Source organism: Pelodiscus sinensis, chromosome 15 (genome assembly GCF_049634645.1).
Source record: "Pelodiscus sinensis isolate JC-2024 chromosome 15, ASM4963464v1, whole genome shotgun sequence".
NCBI lineage: Eukaryota > Metazoa > Chordata > Testudines > Trionychidae > Pelodiscus > Pelodiscus sinensis.
Genome location: NC_134725.1, coordinates 8,137,307 through 8,160,565, shown reverse-complemented (window position 1 = coordinate 8,160,565; position 23,259 = coordinate 8,137,307). Strand labels below are relative to the sequence as shown.

At 45.3% G+C, this 23,259-nt stretch overlaps 1 protein-coding gene across 1 annotated transcript in view; it reads left to right on the top strand.

The window, feature by feature from the left end:
• The first annotated feature begins 11,308 nt into the window (after positions 1–11,308).
• Positions 11,309–23,259, top strand: part of LOC102446694 (serotransferrin-2-like) — a 32,807-nt gene continuing 20,856 nt past the window's right edge. Inside the window, exons 1-5 of the mRNA XM_075898023.1 lie at positions 11,309–11,589; positions 16,400–16,563; positions 19,275–19,374; positions 22,058–22,234; positions 23,056–23,218. Coding sequence (XP_075754138.1) covers positions 11,532–11,589; positions 16,400–16,563; positions 19,275–19,374; positions 22,058–22,234; positions 23,056–23,218 — 662 coding nt within the window. The 5' untranslated portion in view covers positions 11,309–11,531. The remainder of the gene's footprint in view (positions 11,590–16,399; positions 16,564–19,274; positions 19,375–22,057; positions 22,235–23,055; positions 23,219–23,259) is intronic.

The following is a 23,259-nucleotide window of genomic DNA, read 5'->3' as shown; positions in this document are numbered from 1 at the left end:
CCCCATCCCAGGTCATGAAAGGCGGGTCCCATCCCCCCCCCACGCGGCCCCGGGGTGCAGGGGGTGAGGGGAGTTTCAAGGGGGCTGCGCGGCCCATGGGAGCAGGGGTGCGGGCTGGGCCCTGGGGGCCGCTCCCAGCAGCAGTAGTGCAGGAGGGGGGCACTGCCGTACCCTGCCCTTGCGCCTTTTCCGCTGCTGCTGCTGCTGCAGGGGGGGCAGCTCTGCACCCTCCCAGGCAAGGCCCCAGCCCCACCCTTTCTGCTGAGGCTCCTCCCCTTTCCCATCTTCACCCCCCCCCCCCCACGGGGTGGCAGGACAGTGTGCCACATGGGTGCTCCCCTCTCCCAACCGTGGGAAGGAAAATGGGCAGGCCCAGCTTCCCGAGTCCCAGAGAAGGACGTGCTGTGTGGCCTGGCCTAGTATCTCCACCTCCAGAGCACTGGGGAAGGGAGGAGGGTGTGCTGCCCGACCTAGCCTCTCCAGCGCTGAGAGGAGAGGCTAGGCCCGGTTGGGCTGGGCTGGCTGATGTAGGCCGGGTCGGGCTGGCTGTAGGGGAGGGCAAAGCCTTCCCCTGCCTTATGCACCAGATGCTTATGCCTGTTCCGAAAGTCTGCAGCAGGGCAGAATTAAGGGTAGCAGTACTGCAGCCTCCCCCACAGGGCTGTCCCTACCAATACTCAAATCATGCGGCTATGTAGGGCACCATGTAATTTGAAGCCCCAAATTGCTCAAAATTCCATGGTGCCCTACGCAGCTGTGTGCTGCACATGGGCTCCAGGGAACAGCCCCATTCACTGGCTGCCCTCCCTGCAGGCCCTGCATCAGCTCTGGCCTCCTGCCTCACCACCTGGCCACACACACCCCTTGCTGGCTGCACCCAGTCGCCCCTCACCAAGCAGCGGTGAGCAGCACAAATATGAGTAGGACGACTCAGGAGGAACAGGGGCAACGATGCCACCAGCAGCTGGAGAGAAACAGCAGTTTCCCCTTCAAAGTGCTGCTTCTCTCCAGCTGAGTGCGCAGCCACCCTCTGCTCCTTGTGAGTCCTCTTACCTGCAGTCACATCACTTGAGCCACCCTCTCCCTCTGATCATGCTGCCCCCACAACTTTTGTACCTGCCAGTGTTGGGCTGCTTAGAGCATCTGCATTGGTAGGGACAGCTTTGCTCCTTTATAATAACCTTGAAGCCATCCACAACTCATATTGGGGCCAGGATCCCCACAATCACAGCACCACGTAAAGAGCTGAAAGCATGAAAGGTATTATTTTAAAAAATCCTACAACCATGAAATTGACCAAGATGGACCTTGAGTTTGTTAGGCCCTATTCATGTACTAAGATCTGAGACCATTTCGCAAGTTCTCATTAGGGCTTGGAACGCCTTCCTGCACTTTTCCTCCTAGGGCTGGGTCAGTATTAGATCTGTTGTACAAAAACTGGGGCAGAAAGGGGATAGAATTGGCATGAGATCATGTAATAGGTGAGTGGCTGAGCTGGAAAGGGAACCCACAGGTCTAGCTGGCATACCGCCTTAGCCTAAGCTAAATATAAGGTGTATATCAGAGAGATGGGTGTGAGGGATTTGGAGTAATAATGTATGCATATTATGAGTTGACTTGGTAATTATGATGTTTATTGTGTGTGTATATATATATATATATATATATATATATATATATATATATATATATATATATATATATATATATATATATTGAGGTTATGCAAGAGCAGGGCCATCAGGAAGAGCACCCAAGAAGGAAGGTGTGATGGTGAATACATATTGTAACAAATACTTGAGATATAATCCAAAAGCCATTAATTCTAATGCCATCATTCAGGACCTGTTGGACTCGACATACAGATTACCCAAGGAGTGACTTGGGCCCTGTGAAGGAGGACTTACTTACCGGTACTTACGGGGTCGACAGGTTTTTGAGACTGACACCCAGCCTCCAGAGGTTTATAGTTTGTAGAGCTCTTATTTGGAAAGCCTTTTCCCTCAGCTGTGGGATTTTCTTCATATCATTAAGATTAAACAACATGTTGGGTTGGGAAATTTGTCTCATCCTTGTATTTGCTGCTAGGTATGAGCTTCCAAAGAGAAGAGCCAGCTGGTGTGAACCCAGACAAACCAGTTTTGGTAGGGACAGTCCCACTCCAAGGGTGGGAAACACCACATAGCTCTACTCTGGGAGTGGTACAGAGAGGAGACTTGGAACTGAGCAGCTATCCAAAGAGAGTTCAGAGGTGGAGCTAGCCTTAGAACTAGGACAGTGGGAAAGATTACAAGGAAACAAATATGGTATACGTTTCAGAGGGGTACCCGTGTTAGTCTGTAATAGAAAAAAAAACTTTAAAAAAACAAGGACTAGTCCTGCAGCACCTTAGAGACTAACAAAACATGTAGAAAGTGTCATGAGCATTCGTGGGCACAGCCCACTTCTTCAGATGTCTTCTTTAAATATGGTATATGTTTCAGAGAATTAGCTGTGTTAGTCTGATTCTGCAAAACACAACGGCTGTGTCTACATTGGTGTGATCTTGCGCAAAAGCAACCGCTTTTGCACCAAAACTTGCTGCCCGTCTACACTGGCCATGAGTTCTTGCACAAGAACACTGACGTTCTAATGCAGTGGTCTCCAACCTTTTTACACCCAAGATCACTTTTTAAGTCTCAGAACAGGCGAAGATCTACCACCCCGCCCCTTCCTTGAAGCCCCGCCCTCTCTATTCTCCTGTCCATCACTTGCTATTCCAAGCCCTTATACACTCTGTTAAACAGTTTATTTTTAAATTATGCAATACAGGCAGTCCCCCGGGTTACGTACAAGATAGGGACTGTAGGTTTGTTCTTAAGTTGAATCTGTATGTAAGTCGGAACTGGCGTCCAGATTCAACTTAAGAACCCCAGGCATCCCCAAGTCAGCTGCTGCTGAAACTGATCAGCGGCTGATTCCAGGAAGCCCGGGGCAGGGGCTTCCTGTAGTCAGCCACTGGTCAGTTTCAGCAGCGGCTGACTTGGGGACGCCTGGGGCAGAGCAGCTTGGGTGCTGCTGGGTTGGTCCAGTAGCGCCGCCGCTCCTCGGCGCTACTGGACCAACCCAGTAGCACCCAAGCTGCTCTGCCCCAGGCGTCCTGATTCAGCCGCTGCTGAATCTGACCAGCAGTGGCTGAATCAGGACGCCTCGGGCAGAACAGCTGGGGTGCTGCCCCGTTGGTCCAGTAGCGCCCAGAGCGGCGCTACGGGACCAACTGGCAGCGCCCCAGCTGCTGTACCACAGGTGTCTGGAGCAAAGCCACGGAGCACAGGGGCAGCGGGACAGCCTAGACGCGCCGTGGCTGTCCGCTGCCCGTGTGCTCCGCGGCTTTGCTCTGCTTTGCTCCCCCCCCCTCCTCCTGGTCTGCAGACCAGGGGGAGGGGGGGGGGGCAAAGCAGAGCCAAGCAGAGCCAAGCCGCGGAGCGCGCGATCAGCTGACAGCACAGATGCTCTGGGCTGTCAGCTGGCCGGGCGCTCCGTGGCTTGGCTCTGCTTTGCCCCCCCTCCCCCTGGTCTGCAGACCAAGGGGGGGGGGGGGCAAAGCAGAGCCAAGCCTCGGAGCGCGTGGGCAGTGGACAGCCCTGTCCGCTGCCCATGTGTTCCGCCGCTTTGCTTTCTCTCCCTGGTCTGCTGGAGACTAGGGAGATGGCCCTGTTCGTAACTGCGGATCCGACATAAGTCGGATCCGCGTAACTCGGGGACTGCCTGTATATAAAATTAAAATCACATGTTCATAGTTATGAAATAAACGGTCTGTTTTTAATTCATGCTATTTAAATGTCAAATGAAGCATTTACAGTTATACATTTTGTTCTCTGCTATTTTGTAAATCTAAAATCAAGTATCGATAATTATATATTTTTTCTTCCAATAACAAAGTCTCAGTGTGACACCTGTGACTGAACAGTATCTGCCAGTGTCTTGAAGTCTGGGTTGTAGTCTGAGATTGCTATTCGTATACAATCCATCAGATGGGCAACTGTGATCCTGCACTCAGCCTGGGAAGCTTGCTTCAGCACAGCTGGAGCTAGACGCAGCCTCCCTGGGCTGAGCGCAGGGCAGCCGGGCTGGAGGGAAGAGAAGTGGCTGGCTGGCCAGCTGGCCATGACGCTCAGCCAGGGTGCACCAAGCTCCACGTGGGCAGGCGCAGAGGAGAAGCCGCCGATCAGCTGGAGCGCGGGGCAGCCTCTTTCAGCTGAAAGCCACAGTCAGCTGGCTGGGGTGTTTCAGCCCTCCCAATCTCCCAGCTCCCACCATTCCTCGCAGCTGCTCGCCTGTGTTGTTGCTCAGTAAGTAGCTGCTGCTCAAATGAGGAAATCTAATGTAAATGTACTACGCAGGCGCGCAGTTCAGAGAGGGCTCAAGAGCTTCTCTTAGAGCCCCTGAGATCTACCGGTAGATCGTGATCTACTGGTTGGTGACCACGGTTCTAATGTATGAAATCAGTGCTTCTTGCGCAAGAACTATGACACTTCTGCCCAGGAATAAGCCCTCTTGCACAACTGTTCTTGCACAAGAGGCCAGTGTAGACAGGCAACATGAATTTCTTGCACAAGAAAGCCCTATGGTTAAAATGGCAAGAGAGCGTCTACACTGGCACGGATCCTCTTGCGTAAAAGCACATCTCTTGCGCAAAGGCATGTGCCAGTGTAGATGCTCTTCTCTGGAAGAGTTTTTGCACAAGAATTCTTCTACAAAAGAGTTCTTGTGCAAAATCATGCCAGTGTAGACGTAGCCAATGAGTCCTGTGGCACCGTAAAGACTTAACAAATTTATTAGGGCAAAAGCTTTTGTGGGCTGCTCTCTCACTTTTTCAAATGCATGAAGTGTAAGCGTCAGTTGACAGAGATTTATACAGACATGCAGAGTTGGGAATGTTACATCAGTGCTAATGAGGTTAATTCAGTCACTTACAACAGGGATAAGAAGGTCAGAATACCAAAAGGGGAAAATTACTTATTATTATAGTGAGCTAGCCATTCCCCATTCCTATTGAGACCCATTCTGATGGTGTCAAATTAGCACATGAATTCCAGCTCAGCAGTTCACACTGCAGGCTGTTTTTCAAGTTTTTTTGCTCAAGTTTGGTAATTTTCAAGTCTGTAACTGAGGGTATGTCTACACTACAGCACTAATTCGAACTAACTTAATTCAAATTAGTTAATTCGAACTAAGCTAATTCGAACTAGTGCATCTAGACCAAAAAACTAATTTGAATTAGCATGTCCACATTGAGTGGACCCTGAACCAAGGTTAAGGATGGCCGGAAGCAGTGCTGGCAGGGCATCAGATTAGGACTTATAGCGTGGAGCTGCTGTCTCAGGCTAGCCGAGGGCTGTGCTTAAAGGGACCTGACCCCCACCCCGGACAGACAGTTCTCAGGGATTCCCCGCTCGCTTGTCTAACTTGATGAGGGACAGCAAAGCAGTCCTGGCTTGGAGTGCCCTGAGTGCCCACACTTGGCACATCACAGCACTCAGCCATCAGCCTGGCTGCACTTGCCACAGGCTGCCATCCGGAGGGGGGGTGTCAATCGAGGGGCTTCAGGAGAGCTTCCAACCCGAGGAGCCCACAGAGTCAGCCCAGTCCTCCCCATCGGGGGCTCGTACCCCATTCCTCCCTCACCTCCTTCCACTTACCCCTCCCTAGCCCCTCTTCCTCATGTACAAAATAAAGGACACGTGTGTTCAAAAATAGAAACTCTCTTTATTGAACAAAACTCGGGGAGACTGGGAAAAGGAGGTGGGAGAAGGGAAGACAGAGGGTGGGAGAGGGGAGGGCAACTAAAATGATCAGGGGTTTGGAACAGGTCCCATATGAAGAGAGGCTAAAGAGACTGGGACTTTTCAGCTTAGAAAAGAAGAGACTGAGAGGGGATATGATAGAGGTAGGAATAAGAGATCCTCCGGAAAAGGGCTTTATTCCGGAGGATCGGGCCAGTCTAGACGCTTTTTTCCGGCTTTTCCCCAAGCCGGAAAAAAGCGGCGGACATCTTTATTTAAATCCGCGGGGGATATTTAAATCCCCCGCGGATTTCCCTATTCCGAAGTTTAAAATTAGCATGCCCCTTTCGAAAAAGGGGCCAGTGTAGACGTAGCCTGAGTGTTTCAGGAGTTGAAGTGCTCTCCTACTGGTCTTTGAATGTTATTGTTCTAGATGTCTTATTTGTGTCCAGTTATTCTTTTGCCTGGAGACAGTTCAATTTGTTCAATGTACATGGCTGAGGGGTATTGCTGGCACATGATGGCATAGATCACATTAGCAGGTGTGCAGGTGAATGGGCCTTTGATGGTATGACCGATGTGGTTAGTGTTGTACTTCCTCAGTCCTGCTGAGGAACAAACTTGGACAAAGGATGGGCTGGAGCAGTATTGCTTTTGGGGTACAGATTCTTAAGGGTAAGGAGATATTCACACACATACATCATGCTGGCAGTTTGGAGGCAGGCTGCAAGTGCGTTGTAGATTCCTTTTGATTTTGCAGGTGGCTGGAATGCTGGCCAGGCATCAGCTTCCTGGAGACTCAGCCATGAGGTTCCTTGGGAGATCCCTTTGGATCTGCAGGCTGCTTTACATTCTCTGGGCCAGTCTCAGGTTTCTGCTGTGTTGTTACATCTTGTAGAGATTTTCCTGGCCACTCGACACTTTGCAGGGTGTCTGTTTGCCTTACAGATCCTAAACAGCCTTTGGTTCCTCATTCACACATCACACTCATTCACACTCATTCCATAGGCTACATACATATTCTTAAGCATACATTAAGCAATATGATTTCTAGGCAAAGTTTGGCCTCATGGCATTAAGTAACAAGAAACTATAGTAAAAAGCCTAACATAAATCATATTAAACTTAAAAAACAACAAAAGATCTGGTAGCACTTTATAGACGAACAAAAGATGTAGATGGGATCATGAGCTTTCCTGGGCACAGCCCACTTCTTCAGATTACTGGAGTTTTGAGTTTAGGATGTGCAGACCCAAAATAAATAGGGGAGAAGGAAAAGGGGGGGGGGGAAGAAAAAGAGAAGGGGGCGGGAAACAAGGAGCAGAGGGAATGAAAATATCAAAGGGAAAAACAAGTAGGCAGAGTTTGACAGCGAACAATCTGTAGATAAGAAAGCCAGGGTCAAGGAAAAGAGGAAGAGCGGAGTGGTATGTTCATCCAACTACTCGGCAGTGAAGAGAAGGGAGGAGTGTCGTGTCCAACTGGTTACAGTTAGGAGCCTTGATGGTGTCACTAGGGTAGATATGTGGACAGAGTTGACAACAAGGTTTATTGCAGGGATTGGTTCCTAGATTAGTGTTTCTGTGGTGTGCTATGTTGTTGTTGGTGAGTATTTGTTTCGGGTTGGGGGACTGTAAGCAAAGACTGGCCTGCTTCCCATGAAAGCTTATGCTTTAACAAATACGATATATAGTATCTATTGTGGAAGAATAGAGGAAAGATCAGTGTAGTCCTAATGCAGACATGCAAAAGGAAGAAGTGGGGAATGGGGAGCACTGGGAAAATGAATGAGTAGAAGGAGCACATTAGCTGGGGAGGGTAGGACAGAGTAGTAGGGAAATGCATTAGTGGAGCGGAAGGAAGTGTGTGGGGACAGATAAAATAATAAAACAAGTTTATTAATGACAGAAAGAAAGATTAGTTGATTACAAAGTTATGAGGCATAACATTCAGAATCTGGCACTAAAAATAAAAGTTAGATGGAGCGTTTTTTTTTGTGACGGTACTTCCCGGAACGGTGTTCCATCCCCTATTTTCCCAGCACACAGAAAAGGAATGGCATTTTCCCCATGCATTCCAGCACCTGTTTTCCTGGAGCAGCTTGTCTCTTGATGGGAAGCCTTCTTGGGACTCAAGATTTTTTTTTCCAGCTCCCAGCACAGCATTTCAGCTCTTAAAGGAGCCATGATCGCATTTCAGCCCCCACGCAGCTTTTTTTTTTTTTTTTTTTGGTTCAACAAGTTTGAGCCTGAAGCGCCAGCACCATTTTTCTTACAAAAAAAGCACTGGTAAGATGTAACTAATTTTTCACTTAACAAGCTAAGGTGAGGGTTGGGTTAGGGTAAACTGCATGAAAAAAACAAAACCAACCCAACCCTAGGGACTTAGCTTTCTTTCTTCAGAGCACAGGAACTGGAATGTATGTATCATACCCTGCCAAGTAATAGCAAAGGGGATTGAAGAAATCCCTAATAGCAATAGCTTATGTATGAGCTCAGTTCTGTGACAATGAATGACACACCCCTCTGCTGAATCTCTGTTTGTGATATAAGCATGATGGTCTTGAGAGCAACTAATAGGGGTAATCATATCCCATCTAGAATGACTGATGGGTAACCCTTCATTCTATGTGCTCAGAGAAGGGACAGTACATAATACAGAGAAACCTAGATCCAAATGACATTCATACTTTAATGTCCAACAGCAAGAGACAAGAAAGTAAGTAAAAGTAACTGCTCTGGCTTGAACACCCAGGTAGGCACAAGGAAATCAGTTTTGCCCAGATTTTAGAGATATGTAGGTTCCTTATTTCAAAGGAGCCTAATGACATTTTTACAATTATTTTAACTTAGCTACATCACTCAAGACTGTAAAATATTTCATGCCCTGAAAGTTATGTTTACTCTGTGGAGACACAGCCAAGAATTTTTTCATCACACATAGCTATCACTTCTCATAAAGATGGATTAACTAGGTTGATGGAAAAACCCCTTCCATCAAGGCAAGAAGTATCTATCTACACTATAGGGCTGAAGTTATATAGCAACGGTATGTAAACATACCCTAAATACCTTTGAGAATCTGAGCCTTTTAAGGTAGAATTGCTTGTAATTATACAGATGATATAAACATTTTTTAAAAACATAATTTTTTGGCAGTGGCCCTCAGAGATGTATGGCCCTGTGATCTGAACAAGTCTCTGAATGTCAATTTCCATCTGTGAGATGAAGATAATTCTTACCTTTTCAGTGGACCTAAAGATGACCACTGAAAAAGGAGAAGACCTAATAATTTTAAAAGCAAAAATGTGATTAGATTCAAGTGTATCTTCTATGTCTTATGAAAATCTATGTATTTTGTTGTTTTTTGTTACAGATATGTTTTTGTCACTATTTCTTTTCCTAATAGCACAGGTTTAATTTATTTCTCATGTGCTGTTCTCACTAACAATCTTCAACCACTACTACATTGTGACTTACACAGAGCAGTTGTGAGGATTAATCACACAGGTTCTGATTTTCAAAGAGTGAAAGCCGCAGTTATGCAGATGTTTTTACACAATTATCTTTCTTTATATACTTAGTAACTCTACATACACAAATATCCAGTTTGCATAAGCAATCAAAATAACTGCGTAGGAAAAGACAGCACAAAAGTCAGCTTCTTACTATTTGTAAAGTACTGTGAATTAGTGAATAAAACCCGTGGGTTATCCATGTTTTTACCAACCACGCCCCCCACTTCAAGTGGGGTATACATGTATATGTATACATGCAAGCTGATTTTTACTCATATTAAAAGAAGACAAGACCAACATGATAAAATCAGCCTTTTATGAAAGCGGCAGAAGTCTCTGCAGGTTATGTACATCCTCAGTTAATCTAATTTTTTTTTTACATGCGATAGAAAAACCGCAGGTAATACATGAGTAAGTGTTAAACATGGATGTGGGTTATATTTGCTAATTTACGGTATTTTACAGATGAAAAGCACCATCCTGAATTAATAATGCTTCATGCTGCTAAGCTGGAATGGACACCACACAGTGAAAAATGCCAGGTAGGTATTGGACAGAGATTTAAATTCAGACATCACAACTTCTTCTGAGAGCACTGTAATGTTACCCAGGATACTACATGGACAGACAGACAATTGTGTCCCCTCACTTCTCCATCTGGTGTGACTTAGACACTGCTATGCTGTGAGGGCAGCTATCCCTGGTCTGTCCCCACAATCTTCTCTCCAGCCTGAAAATCATTCCCATCTATATTGTTTGAGTTCTCTGGCCAGCCACTCATGAATTATATTACAGTTCTTAATCAGCAAATTCCAAGTTCCAGACTTGTCCCAGAACTGAGAGTTATTTACTGCCCAGTACCAATGTTTCCTCTAATCTTTTCCATTTACGTGCAGATTTCTTCCATCTATGAGCAGAACAATTTTTTTATGTGCACCGAAGTGTGTGCGAATGTGCACAACCAATAGAAACACAAAACCTAGCTGCAGGCCACTCTGCTATTCAGGTGGATGGCATTTGAATTTCTCCTGAGAAACCACACAGGTACGCTGTGGAAACAGGAAACACTGCCCCATACACCCTAGGCAATACATGCTCACAGAAAGTCCACCATTTCATTAATAGAAAATGAGATGCACAAATCTTGTTTTCTCTAATAGAGTTTCCCAAACACTTCTATCCAAACACACTGGCTTTGAAAAAATGATAAAACAAGTTTATTAATGATAGAAAGAAAGATTAGGTGATTACAAATAATGAGGCATAAAAGTCAGAATGTGGCTATAAGAAAATAAAGGGGAACATGTAACTAATCTCTCATTTAACAAGCTAAGCGTGCATCTACACAGCACCCTAAACTTGAAATAAGATATGCAATTTCTGCTATGCAAATTGCATATCTTATGTCGAACCTATTTGGAAATTGCTTATTTTGAAATGTGGTGTATCTACATAGCACCAAACTTTAAAATAACACACTATTTCGAGACATCCCTTAACCCACGTGGAAATAATGTGAAATAATATTTCAAAATAACAGGCGGCTTGTTAAGAGGTGGGGTAGCTAGTTCTGGTTTCCCCAGACTCGGAAGTTGTATTATACAAAAGTATTTTATAACTTCACACACAACATTGCCACCCATATTTTTACAGGATAATAATGTTCAGTGGATGAGTTTTCAAATTCTCTCTCTCGGGGCATACTTTGTACAAAATCTAGTTGGTAAAAAGAGTCTGTATAATGGTACCGACTGTCACAAGAAGAGGCAGAACACTGGAAAGTTCAGTTCAAGATCCACATGGTGTTTGTGAGCCTAAAATTGCTTCTGGAAGCTTTTGGATTGATTTAAAAAAAAAATCAGGCACCGGGGTACTGCATACATACTCCCACATTGTGTCTGCCTGAATGTTGCCAGGACTGAATCTCCACCAGAGACGTGCTAATGGTACAGCAGAAAATACACTAATGCTTTCCATCTGTGCCCAGGAATAGGCATCTTGCTCCTTCTTAATCCTCCTCTCTCCTCATGGATGGTTGCCATTCCTTCTTCCTACTCAGATACACCGTCCCTTTTTCAGTCTTCTCCGGGTGTCCCCACCTTCCCCCCGCCTCCTTTGGTTTCTTGTGTTGATGCCTAAATCCATTTGTTTTTTATTAGCAGCTCCCGTCATTCCATTGGAATCCCTGGTATGAGGCAAGAAGAAAAGGCCTCGGGTACAGAGTGGGATAAGTGCTGCACTTTGCCATCATGAAGACAGCCACAGCCACCATACTTGTCCTAGCTATTTTCACCCTGCTCTCTTCAGGTAAGGCTGGTACAGAGGGAGGGAGAAGGATGTTAGTCGTCGGAACAGGAACATGTATTTTATGCTTGGTCTTTTTTTTTTCTTTCTTCTTATGGTACAAAATGATTGCTGTTAGGTCTGTGCCTATTTTGATTACTTCAGTTCTCATCTGGTTTGAGTCTCCCTGTTCGATCTGTGGCAGATGCTGACTTCATTAATGACCTTTGAAACAACAGAATGCAGTTGTTTCTTGGCACTTCCTTGTTTGCTTGGAGTATTTGATGGGATCTGTTTGTTCTCTAGCTGTAAAACAGTGCAAGAATTTAGGCCTAGCCTCTTTCTAATACTTAGGTCAACTTACTGGCATAGTTTAGGATGGTGAAAAGTGTCTTGTCCTAAGCATATCAATCTAACTTTCAGCATAAATAAAACTAGCTGGATAGAAGAAGAGGTAGATTACCTATATTGATAGAAAAGCCCCTTTCATCAAAGTACAAAATGTCTTTGCTACTGTGGTACAGTGGGGCAGCAGTGTAGATATAGCCTTTGTGTGTTTGGAATGGGACATCTTCAAGTCACCATTGTCAAGTCCAAGTGGAGTCTCAAGTCACTACAGTTCAAGTCTCAAGTCGAGTCTTGAGTCCCTAAAGTCACTTTCGAATTAAGTCCTAAGTCAAGTCTCAAGTCTTAATTTTAAAAATGTCATGTCACTTTTGTACATATCGGCATTTTCTGACATTTTTTTCACCAAGTCGATTTAACAAAATTAGCAAATCTCAAGTCGAGTCTCAAGTCACAAACAATGAACCCAAGTCAGGTCTCAAGTTGAGTCATCTAGGCGACTTAAGTTGGACTCAAGTTCGAGTCGTGGGACTCAAGTCAACAACTCTGCACAGCTCAGAAACTAAGGTTGGATCCAGCTGAACTTCAAAGTTTGGGGTTTGGCATCTTCTGAAAGTGTTGTTAGTTTAAGGGATTAAAGCCATACATTTTAAAACAAAACACTATTGATTTCTGGGGGGGGGGGGAGGGGGGGGGAAACAAACACTTAGCTATATAACTTCATTGTTTTCTTAGAAGTCAGGAAGCTACAATGGCCAAAAGTTGAATATAAACTCTTTGAATTCATTTGATCCAGTCTTTAATTACAGGATATTTTGTATATACTGGATCCTCTCTTCAGATCATGTGTTATTTTGCATATCACTATTTTTTACAATTCCAAACACAATGGATTTGTTTCTACCAAGTTTGACAATGTATTCTGGAGAAATATCCATGAAAGTAATTTAAATTAAGAGTGCACAGTACAGTAAACAGTATTTACTCCGTGCACAATACTTTAAGCTCTAGAATTAATATAAGGGTATGTCTAGACTACAGGCTTTTGTCGACAGAGGCTTTGTTGATAAATACTGTTGACAAAGCTTCTGTCAACAAAGAGCATCTAGATTACATCCAGTTCTGTCGACAAATGGCATTATTCCTCGTGGAATGAGGTTTACCGCCATCGACAAAACTGCTCAGCAGTAGTGTAGACACAGTTTTGTCAACAAAAGTCCACTTCTGTCAACAAAACCCTGTAGTCTAGACACACCCTAAGTGAAAATTTACTGGCAGTTGTAGGCCAATTTAGGTCCCAATCCTATAAACATTAATGCAAGTCCTTAACCTCATTCATAAAATTTATCTCATTGACTTCAAGGGAGTTTACTAAAATACACAAAATTAATCTTGTGTATTTAGGTTGCAGGACTGGGGACTACATCTATAACTAAATTAGCTTCATAGCTAATTGTCTTCTTTGCTGAATATCACCAAGGAAGACTTTGCCTGTGGCTACAAAGATAATGTACAGGACATGGGTGCTGATTAAATTATTAAATACATTTCTATGAGAACATACTATATTAAAAAGAGATAGACCATTGTCAAAGCAAAATTAGAATTGTACAAGAATGAAAAAATATTACGAAAAATTATGTCTATGCATGAGAGGTTATTGAAAAGTTGTTTATAGTCTGCATTATGTCAGAAATGACAATATTTTGTACTTACTAAGACTGAACACATATGGAAATAATCAGAGATCAGACTTCATTGGCTTCTTTCCACGTGTGCCCACAGGACATGTGATGCCCTCAGAATGCTTTCACACGTTAGTTAAGGTGTGTGTCACCCCTACAAAGCAGCACAAATAGGAAATCTGGGTCTGCCTCGGATTCTGTTATCCATGGCAAAACTCAGAACAGAACTCAGAATTGTGTGATTCACAGACTAATACGGTAACCTCTACACCTGAGTTTCCTCCCACTAGTCCCACCGCAGAAGCTAGGGAAATGTTTAATCAGTTTTATGTAGGACTCTAGCCTGAATGAATGTGGTCAATTTAATAGCTAGTTCTCTATCTTGTCACTGCTTTTTAGTATCAGTTCAGTTCTACTACTGATCTGGAACACACATATTTAAAACAATAGTCACCCTTTTTCCTGACAGTGTCATTTCTGCCCCCATTAACTCTGGAATAAGGTGAGTCTGGAGTTCTTGATGACTCGTGAACCATCGTAACTTGACTAGCTGCAAAATCCTGCTTTAAATCATGTTAGTGAAAACATGGCTGTCAGTCTATTTTCTTGAAACAAAAGGCAGAACTATGTAGCACTTTAAAGACTAACAAGATGGTTTATTAGGTGATGAGCTTTCGTGGGCCAGACCCACTTCCTCAGATCAATATGTGGAAGAAAATCGGCACAACCATATATACCAAATAGTGATAGAATCAAAGGGGGAAAGGTTAGTGTCTATGAGGTACTATTCAACCATATGAAAAAACTTGCACAGATTCCGACAGACGTCATCTTTCTATCCAAGTGCAAAAAGATGGCCCAATTATCACCCCTATGTCATTACCTCACAGAAACTTCCCCTATTATCACTCCTATGTCATTACCTCAGAGACACTAACCTTCCCCCCTCACCCCCACTCTGTCCTAAAATTTGATTTGTCAATTTCACATGCCTTCATTTTTTTTGATTGTATCACTTTGGTATATGGGCAGTCCCCGGGTTATGTACAAGATAGGGACTGTAGGTTTGTTCTTAAGTTGAATTTGTATGTAAGTTGGAACTGGTACATATTGTAGGGGAAACTCTAGCCAAACATTTCTCCAGAGCTCAGTTTTATTCTCCCACACCTCACTTCCCTCAGTCCTTTATTCTCAAGCTGAGGTGTCTGCTGAGAAAAGCCGCTCTGCATCTCCCTGGTCTGCTGGAGGGGGCGCTAGCTTCGCGTCTCCCTGGTCTGCTGGGGGGAAGCAGCTAGTGCGGGGTTGCTTCACCCCGTTTGTAAGTAGGGATCCGATGTAAGTCGGATCCATGTAACCCGGGGACTGCCTGTATATGGTTGTGCCGATTTTCTTCTACATATTGATCTGAGGAAGTGGGTCTGGCCCACGAAAGCCCATCACCTAAATTACCATCTTGTTAGTCTTTAAAGTGCTACATAGTCCTGTATTTTGTTTCAGCTACACCAGACTAACACGGCTGCATCTCTATCACTAGTCTATTTTCTTGTTCATGATGCTCCATTCTGCTCTATGGGCTGCTTTCACGAGAAACAGACAAAAATTGAATTCCAATTCCAGCTCTGGCACTGCTTATCACTGTCATCTTGGGAAAGGCATGTAACCTCTCTGAACCTCATCTATGAAATTATGATAGAATTTCCTGCCTATTTCATGGCAGCATGGTGGAGTGGCAAGGATTAATATCTGTCAAATAGTCTGAGAACTTAACATTGAGAATTTACAAGCTTATCCTGGTTTCGTTCCCTCTTGGCAGATTTAAACAAGTGAAGCAAACTTCTCTAACCAAAGGAAAGTCCTGGAAACAATTTTTCATTATCTAGGGGACTCTTAGAGTATGTTTACAATACAGATTATTTTCTGGAAAAAGCGTTTTTTCTGAAAAACTTCGATAATATCCACACTGTAATTGTGTTCTTTTGAAAAAAAATTGAAAGAACTAAGGGGTTTTTCTGACATTGGCAAATCTCTTTCTATAAGGAAGAAGCCTTTTTCAGAAAGAGCTCTTTCAGTAAAAGGCATGTATGGACAGGGAAGAGGGAGTGCTTTCGCAAAAAGAGGAAAGAGGAAAAGCACAGGTGCCCTGGTGGCCATTCCACCCATAATAATCACAGCTTACATGTGAGATAGCATCCATTCAGTGTGGATGCAATCTGTCAAAAAGCAGATCGCTTTTTTGATGCGCTTTTGCAGTGTGGATGCTCTTTCGGAAGATTTTTTTTTGGAAGATCTCTTCCAGAAAAGCTTCTTCCGAAAGAAGCCTGCAGTCTAGACATAGCCTTAGGCAGTTATGTTGTTTAAATAGAAAAACAGGCCCAAGCCTTGAAATACCCATCATGATCTCAAGTCCAAAGTTTTGTGGTGTTTGGATGTCAGGTTTTGATTCAGCATATTAAATATAGTATCTGATTGTTGCAGACGGCTGCTGATTGGAGCATAGGTTTCAAATTCACTGTTAGATCCAGGGGGATGTTTATGGAACTAGTGCTTTAAATATGGGCCTCAAATTAAAAACAAAATCCTAGCACTGAAGGGATAGTCAGAGGCAAATAGTCAGGAAATACTGTTCCAGTTAAAGACAACACTTTCCTTCTTTTGGTACCCTGATCCTAGAAAACAGTCTTTTCTCGGTTAAAGAACAAAAAGTAAAATCAGCTATAGTTGGTCAGTTTCCTCCCTCGGGTTCCCTTCTTCTAAATCTCCCCTCCTCATTTAAAGAGCATGTCTCTTGCCTTCTTACCCTGCAGGGAAGAAGTTCAGATGGTGCACCCTGTCTGACCTGGAGCAGAGGAAGTGTGCTGAGTTATCTAAAGTGCTCCTGGTTGTCCTACCATTGGCTACAGTCAACTCCTTTACTAGGGTTTCCTGCATCCGAGCTCAAAATACTCATGACTGCATCGACAAAATCAGGGTGAGTCTGTAGAGAGAATCCCAGAGTTTATCTTCACCCCTTTCCCCAAAGTCAAATTCTTTGGCAGGGGGGAAGGAGACAATCCATTGGGAAGTGAAATCTAGGCAATGATGACGTTGGTATTTCACGTGTGACAAAGCACAGCAGGCAAGAAGAATCCAGGCGATAACCACTTATCAGTGATACAGCTAACATGGATCCCAAGCAGAATCTCTGTCATTCCCTTGCAATCCCAATGAAATAAAGTTGTGAGGGAGCAAATGAGCAAAATTTGTCTCTCTTCTATAGAGCTGCAAAAGCAGGAAGACATACTGAGATAGTCCCCAGCGCTTTAAGGTTTCAGTTCTAGTTCAGTTTTACAATTTGTCTCCGCCTCTTCATTTTTAACCACTAGCTAATCTTTCCTGAACCAGAGAGCTGTCCTTTTTCCAAAGACAAAGAGTCTTGGAATGATCATTTATATGACACGAGGCGGTGAAGTGACTGGTGTGTTATTAAGTGTCACTGAGGGGATGGCACTTCTCACACTGCTAAGTGCATTTAAATTCCTCTGGGGAGAAAGGAGAATGTAGCCCTGGTCTTCCTAGTAGTACAGTTCTGCTAATGTATCCGAAACCTGCCTGGGAAAAGGGACTCATCCATAGCTCTGCTTTCCCCAGGGGATCCCAGCTCTGACTTGGAAAGAACAACAACTCCTCCGGTCAGGGACGAACTTCGTCGCCATCTCTTCATTCGGTCCTGAGCTCCTTATTTATCGATTACTCTATGGAAGACTTACCAGGCATTGCCTGGGTCACTCAAGGCAGGGGGCTGGTGGTGTGGGGGGTGCAGAGCCTTCGAGTTGGGGGGGGCAGGGCAAGAGGCTAGAAGCCAATGTGGAAATGTTTTGGGCAGGGGATGCTACTTACTTGGTCTGGTGGTCATGGTTTTGGACCATGCTTCATTTGAATCATTGCTCTGGGGTGGGGCTGGGGAGGAGGGGTTCAGTCTGCAGGTTGCCCCAGGGAGAGAGGACTACCCCGCCCTCTCTCATGGCAGCAGCTTAGTGCCAAATAAAAGTACCTCTTCATGGCCACTGAAACTCCCCCCTATGCAGCTGAGGGAGGGGCAGAGCCAGATTTGTCTGCCCCGTGCACACGCCAGCCATTGCAAAGAATGCAGCCAACTATGCACTTTCCCCTTGCTCCCTGATGAAGAGGAACAGACATCAATGTTCCTGTATGAATCGGAGGCTGGAGAGAGTTTTTGATTCCCCATCCTCCCTAAAGGACACCCCCCCTAAAGGGTGGGAGACTCGGGACTGGGACAGTCCCAGGGAGACACCCCCAGTCTACTCCTCTCATATGCCAGGTGATTGTCTCTTTGCTTCTCATAAAACCATACAGAAATCTCGTTCCAGGCACATCCTGTTTTCCTGGCACACCCAAACCCTGATCTTGCTTTAAGTTATGATAAGAGGAAGCTGCTTATCAAATTTAACTCTTACTGTTTAGGAGGAGTTCTTGAACAAACAGACACATCATAGACTCATAGAACACTAGGCCTGGAAGGGACCTCGAGAGGTCATCAAGTCCAGTCCCCTGCCTTCATGGCAGGACCAAGCACCATCTAGCTCATCCCTGATAGATGTCTGTCTAGCCTGCTCTTAAATATCTCCAGAGATGAAGATTCCATAACCTGCCTAGGCAATTTATTGCAGTTTTTAACCATCCTGACAGCTAGGAAGTTTTTCCTGATGTCCAACATAAACCTCCCTTGTTGCAGTTTAAGCCCATTGCTTCTTGTCCTATCCTCAGAGGCCAAGGAAAACAATTTTTCTCCCTCCTCCTTGTAACACTCTTCTAGGGACTTGAAAACTGCTCTCATGTCCCACCTCAGTCTTCTCTTTTCTAAACTAAACAAGCCCAATTCTTTCAGTCTTCCCTCATAGCTCACGTTTTCTAGACCTTTCATCATTCTTGCTGCTCTTCTCTGGATCTTTTTCAGTTTCTCCACATCTTCCTTGAAATGTGGTTCCCAGAACTGAACACAATACTCCAACTGAGGCCTAACCAGCGCAGAGCAGAGCAGAAGAATGACTTCTCGTGTCTTGCTCACAACACACCTGTGAATGCATCCCAGAATCATGTTTGCTTTTTTTGCAACAGTGTCACACTATTGCTTGTATTTGGCCTGTGGTCCACTATGATTCCCAGATCTCTTTCTGTAGGGATGAACAAACTCTCTGAAATACACAGTAGAAAGGCTGCAGGCAGTATGATTAAGGAAGGAACCCAGACCAGAAGTATATGAATGATTTTGGGGGATGCATAGTGGGGAGAATACTCAGCCAGTGTTTGTGGAAAAGGAAAGAAAAAAAGATATGGGGTGAAATCTAGACCTCACTGAAGTCAATGAAACTCTTGCTCTTGACTTCAGCAGAACCAGGATTTCATCCTTGGAGTGGAGGGACCAAACGTAAGGTGCAGAAGGGATGCCATTCTGCCCAATTAGGCTTGCCAGGGATATTCAGGCTTCATTCAGGATGCATAGTGACGCAGACATAAAGTCAATCACTTCAAGGTGACATTCAATCATGATGATTAATAGGGATCCAACTAAATCTGAGGCAAGTGTTGCAAAAAGTCTGTGGTGAGAGCTCTAGTCTTCAAGTCACTTTTGTTCCCGGGAGTGGAAAGAGTCGCTTACATGGATTTTTTATTTTTTAAAAGGTGAACAAAGCAGATGCTGTCTCTTTGGATGCTGGAGATGTTTATTCTGCAGTGAAGCTGTACGGCTTAACTGTGGTAGCAAAAGAGATCTATGAGGAAGGTAGGTTAGCAGACAAATGCTTATATCTAAAATACCTTCCCTGTAACCTCATGTTGCCACTAAGGTACGTCTATACTGCAACACTCTTTCAGAATAACTAGTGCTATTCCGAAATAACTTAGTCCGTGTCTACACAGCAGGCAGTTATTTCAAAAGAGTATTAAAATACTGTCAAGCTGGAGGACTTCTTTCTCTGACTCCTGTAATCCTCATTGCATGAGGAGTAAGGGAAGTCGCAGGAAGAGTGCTCTACTTTGAAATGAGTGCTGTGTAGATGCACCATATTTCAAAATAAACTATTTCAAAATAAGATACGCCAGTGGTCCCCAACACAGTGCCCGTGGGCGCCATGGTGCCTGTGGGGCCCTTTGTGTGCGCCCACCAAGTGCTTGGGGCTGGCCCGGCCCCAGGCATGTGGCGCATGCATGGTGCCGGAGCTGGCCCGAGCGCATGGCACACGGTGAGAGCTGGCCCCAGGAGCGCCGTGAATTAGCCGCCCGTGCTCTGGGCACGCGGTACTTGGGGGGGGTGCTGGCTCCGGGCACTTGGAGGGGAGGAGGGACCGGCCCCGGGTGTTTGGAGGGGGGGGCCGGCCCCGGGTGCGTGGCGCTTGGAGTGGGGGGCCGGTCCTGGGCGCGAATTAGCCACCTGTGCTCTGGGCGCGCGGCGCTTGGGGGGCGGGGGGCGGCTCCGGGCGCGCGGCGCTTGCGGGGAGCCCCGCCCCCGGGCGCACAAGTGTCCCCGCCCTCAGGCGCCCGGCAGGTGAACGGTCACGCCCCCTGGCATCCAGCAGCCTCAGATGGTTGGGGACCACTGAGATACGCAATTGAAGTAGTTCAATTTGGGTAGCTTATTTTGAGTTAAGCCCTGCTGTGTAGACACACCTTAAGATGGAACGTAACAGAGAAAGCACTACTATGGATAACTTCGGAGCAGAGCAATATAGGAAATATTGGAGCGATACAGAAATCCTATCCTTTGTGAGAGGAAGAATCCATAGTGGTTAGAGCTGAGAATCAGGTTCTATTCTGCTTTGGACAGTGGTTCATTAGATGACATTAAGTAATTTGCTCCATCTCAGTGTCTCAGTAGCACTAACCATAGAGCCCTCACTTATTTCAAAGAGGTTTTGAGAAGCTTGATGTATGTTTGCAAAGCGTTTTGAGAGAAATAAAATGCCAATAACATCCTGCATTTTAATAACATTTTCCATCCTCCCAGCCTCTCCCCAGTGCCAATAACCAACCCCTTTCTCGGTCTCTAGAGAGCCGCTTCCCAATGCACACTGGTGTTCCCAGCCAAGATACCTTTTCCCCTTATAAACAGAGCCCTTCTGAAAAACATTTCCAAGTGGGAAGGAGAAGAACGCTAGCACTGAGCAATGGGTGGGAGGACGATGACTTACAAGGAAGGAATGAGAACTAAAGCCTGGCCTGGCCAAAACTAATATTGCATGACTGACTACATCTGAAGGGCGTTCGGTTAGAAAGATATCCAGGCAATAACTGCGAGAAACAGGATGAAATTACAGACGGGAAAATTTCTGGCTGAAGATTGGAATGATCACGGAAATCGGAGCTATTAAGCTGTGAAAGAACCAGGAGTGACAGGATACCTACTAGATGGCGCAAGGGCCCAGTGCAATGCTTCATGCGAACAAGACCACACTGACCTTGGGTTGATGGACAGCTTGCCTGATAGATGTTTCCCATCCAGTTCTTTATTCCTGGCTTTGCACGTTGGCAGTGTCATGGCAAACTGGGCATTGATATAACCGACATAAGAATGGCCAGACTGGGTCAGACCAAAGGCCCATCTAGCCCAGTGTCCTCTCTGCCAACAGTGGTCAACACCAGATGCCCCAGAAGGAGGGAACACAACAGGGAATCCTCATGTGGCCCCTCCCCTGTCACTCATTTCCAGACAAATAGAGGCAAGGGACACCATTCCTACCCATCCTGGCTAATAGCCATTGATGTACCTAGCCTCCATGAATCTATCTAGCTCCTTTTTGAACGCTGTTAAAGTTCTAGCCTTCACCACATCCTCTGGCAAGGAGTTCCACAGGTTGACTGTGTACGGAGTGAAGAAAAGCTTCCTTTGTTCTTTTTAAACCTGCTGCTTATTTATTAGGTTACTCCTAGTTCTAATGTTCTGGGAACAAGTAAATAACTTTTCGTTATTCACATTTTCCATACCAGTCATGATTTTATAGACCTCTATCATATCCCCACTTCGTCTCCTCTTTTGTAAGCTGAAAAGTCCCAGTCTTTTTAATCTCCCTTCACATGGGACCCGTTCCAAACCCCTAATCACTTTTGTTGCCTTTTTCTGAACCTTTTCCCGTGCCAACATATCTTTTTTTAGGTGAGGCACCCACATCTGTACACAGTATTCAAGATGTGGGCGTACCATGGTTTTATATAGCGGCAATAAGATATTCTCCGTCTTATTCTCTGTTCCTTTTTTAATGACTCCTAACATTCTGTTTGCTTTTTTGACAGCCACTGAATGTTCCTTTCAGACTAACTCCCCTTTCTCTGTTTGTGCTGGTAACTGCTTGTCTTACCTTTTATTTGAGACTTTTTCCTTAGTCCCAGCACAGAGATGCGCAGGGGGCAGGTGTCTTAAGTTTACTTAAGGGGTGGTGATCTTTTGGGTGTCTCCACTTCACCATTACTAGGAAACTGTGTGTTTGCTGTGGCCGTTGCCCGACGAGGATCATTGGACATTCAGAGGCTCAGGGGGGTGCGTAGCTGCCACAACGGAGCCAGATGGACATCAGGCTGGAATATCCCACTGGGCTTCCTCCTGGCTAGAAATGAGCTCCATTGGAATGAGGATCAGCCTCTGAGCCAAGGTGGGTGAGTGGATGGTGACAGATCCCACGGGGCCAATGTCCTTCCCATGTAAAAGAGAGTGAAGTGGTGAAAAATGTAACATCTGCTGATCTATATGGAACAGACCAACACCAAAGCACCTCTGGGTTGTTGACCAGATATCCTCTTGGGGTAGTTTGGCCACTTGGGCCAGCTGTCTTCTGCCAAAGCCTTTCCAGTGATCACTCGCAACAGAAAATGTTAAGCAAGTGCAATAGGAAACATTTGTTCTGTGTTTAGTGGGAGGCTGCAGCTTTTACAGCATGTTGTCGTACCTTTCTATTGTGCCTTTCATTCCAAAAGGATCTCAAAGCCTTTCACAGATGATGGGCCTGATCTTGCACTCCCCTTGCACCCAAATCTCACCAAAAGGGAGGATTGGATCTTATGGCTGCCTGGTACCAATGAAGCGCAGCCACCTTTGCTGTGGAAAGCAGCAATGAGCTGGGGTATAGCAAGTACACTACAGTGAGGCGAGGCTGGTCAGAGACCCGAGGTTCTTACAGAAAGTGCCTCAGATTCTTTACTGAACTACAGAGCAGACAGGGCACTAGTTTTTAAGGATAGGGACCCATGTACAGTAAATGCACAAAACTGAATTTAACTCTTACAGAAAGAAGATGGACAGACTCGACCCAACCGCAATTTGACCCTGTAGTAAAAGTTTCAGGGAGTATTTTATACCTGAAGCTTTGACAACCAAACCATCCCCACTCAAGACTTTTGTACAAGTAGCACATTTGAAACGCTACTTTTCTCTCTTCTTGCCTTTGCTGTTTGACTGTTTTTCTTGTGTCTGTAGTGATCAGTCAATATTTCAATGCCAGCTGCATCCCCGGGGTCGGTGTCACGTCCCCTCAGCTCTGTGCTCTCTGTCAAGGACCAAAATCCTACGTCAGGAACAAGAACCACTTCTGTGAGACCAGCAGCAGCGAGCCCTTCTACGACTCAGAGGGAGCCTTCAGGTGACCTCACCCCCATGCCCTGCTTGAATTAGAAGTGGCTG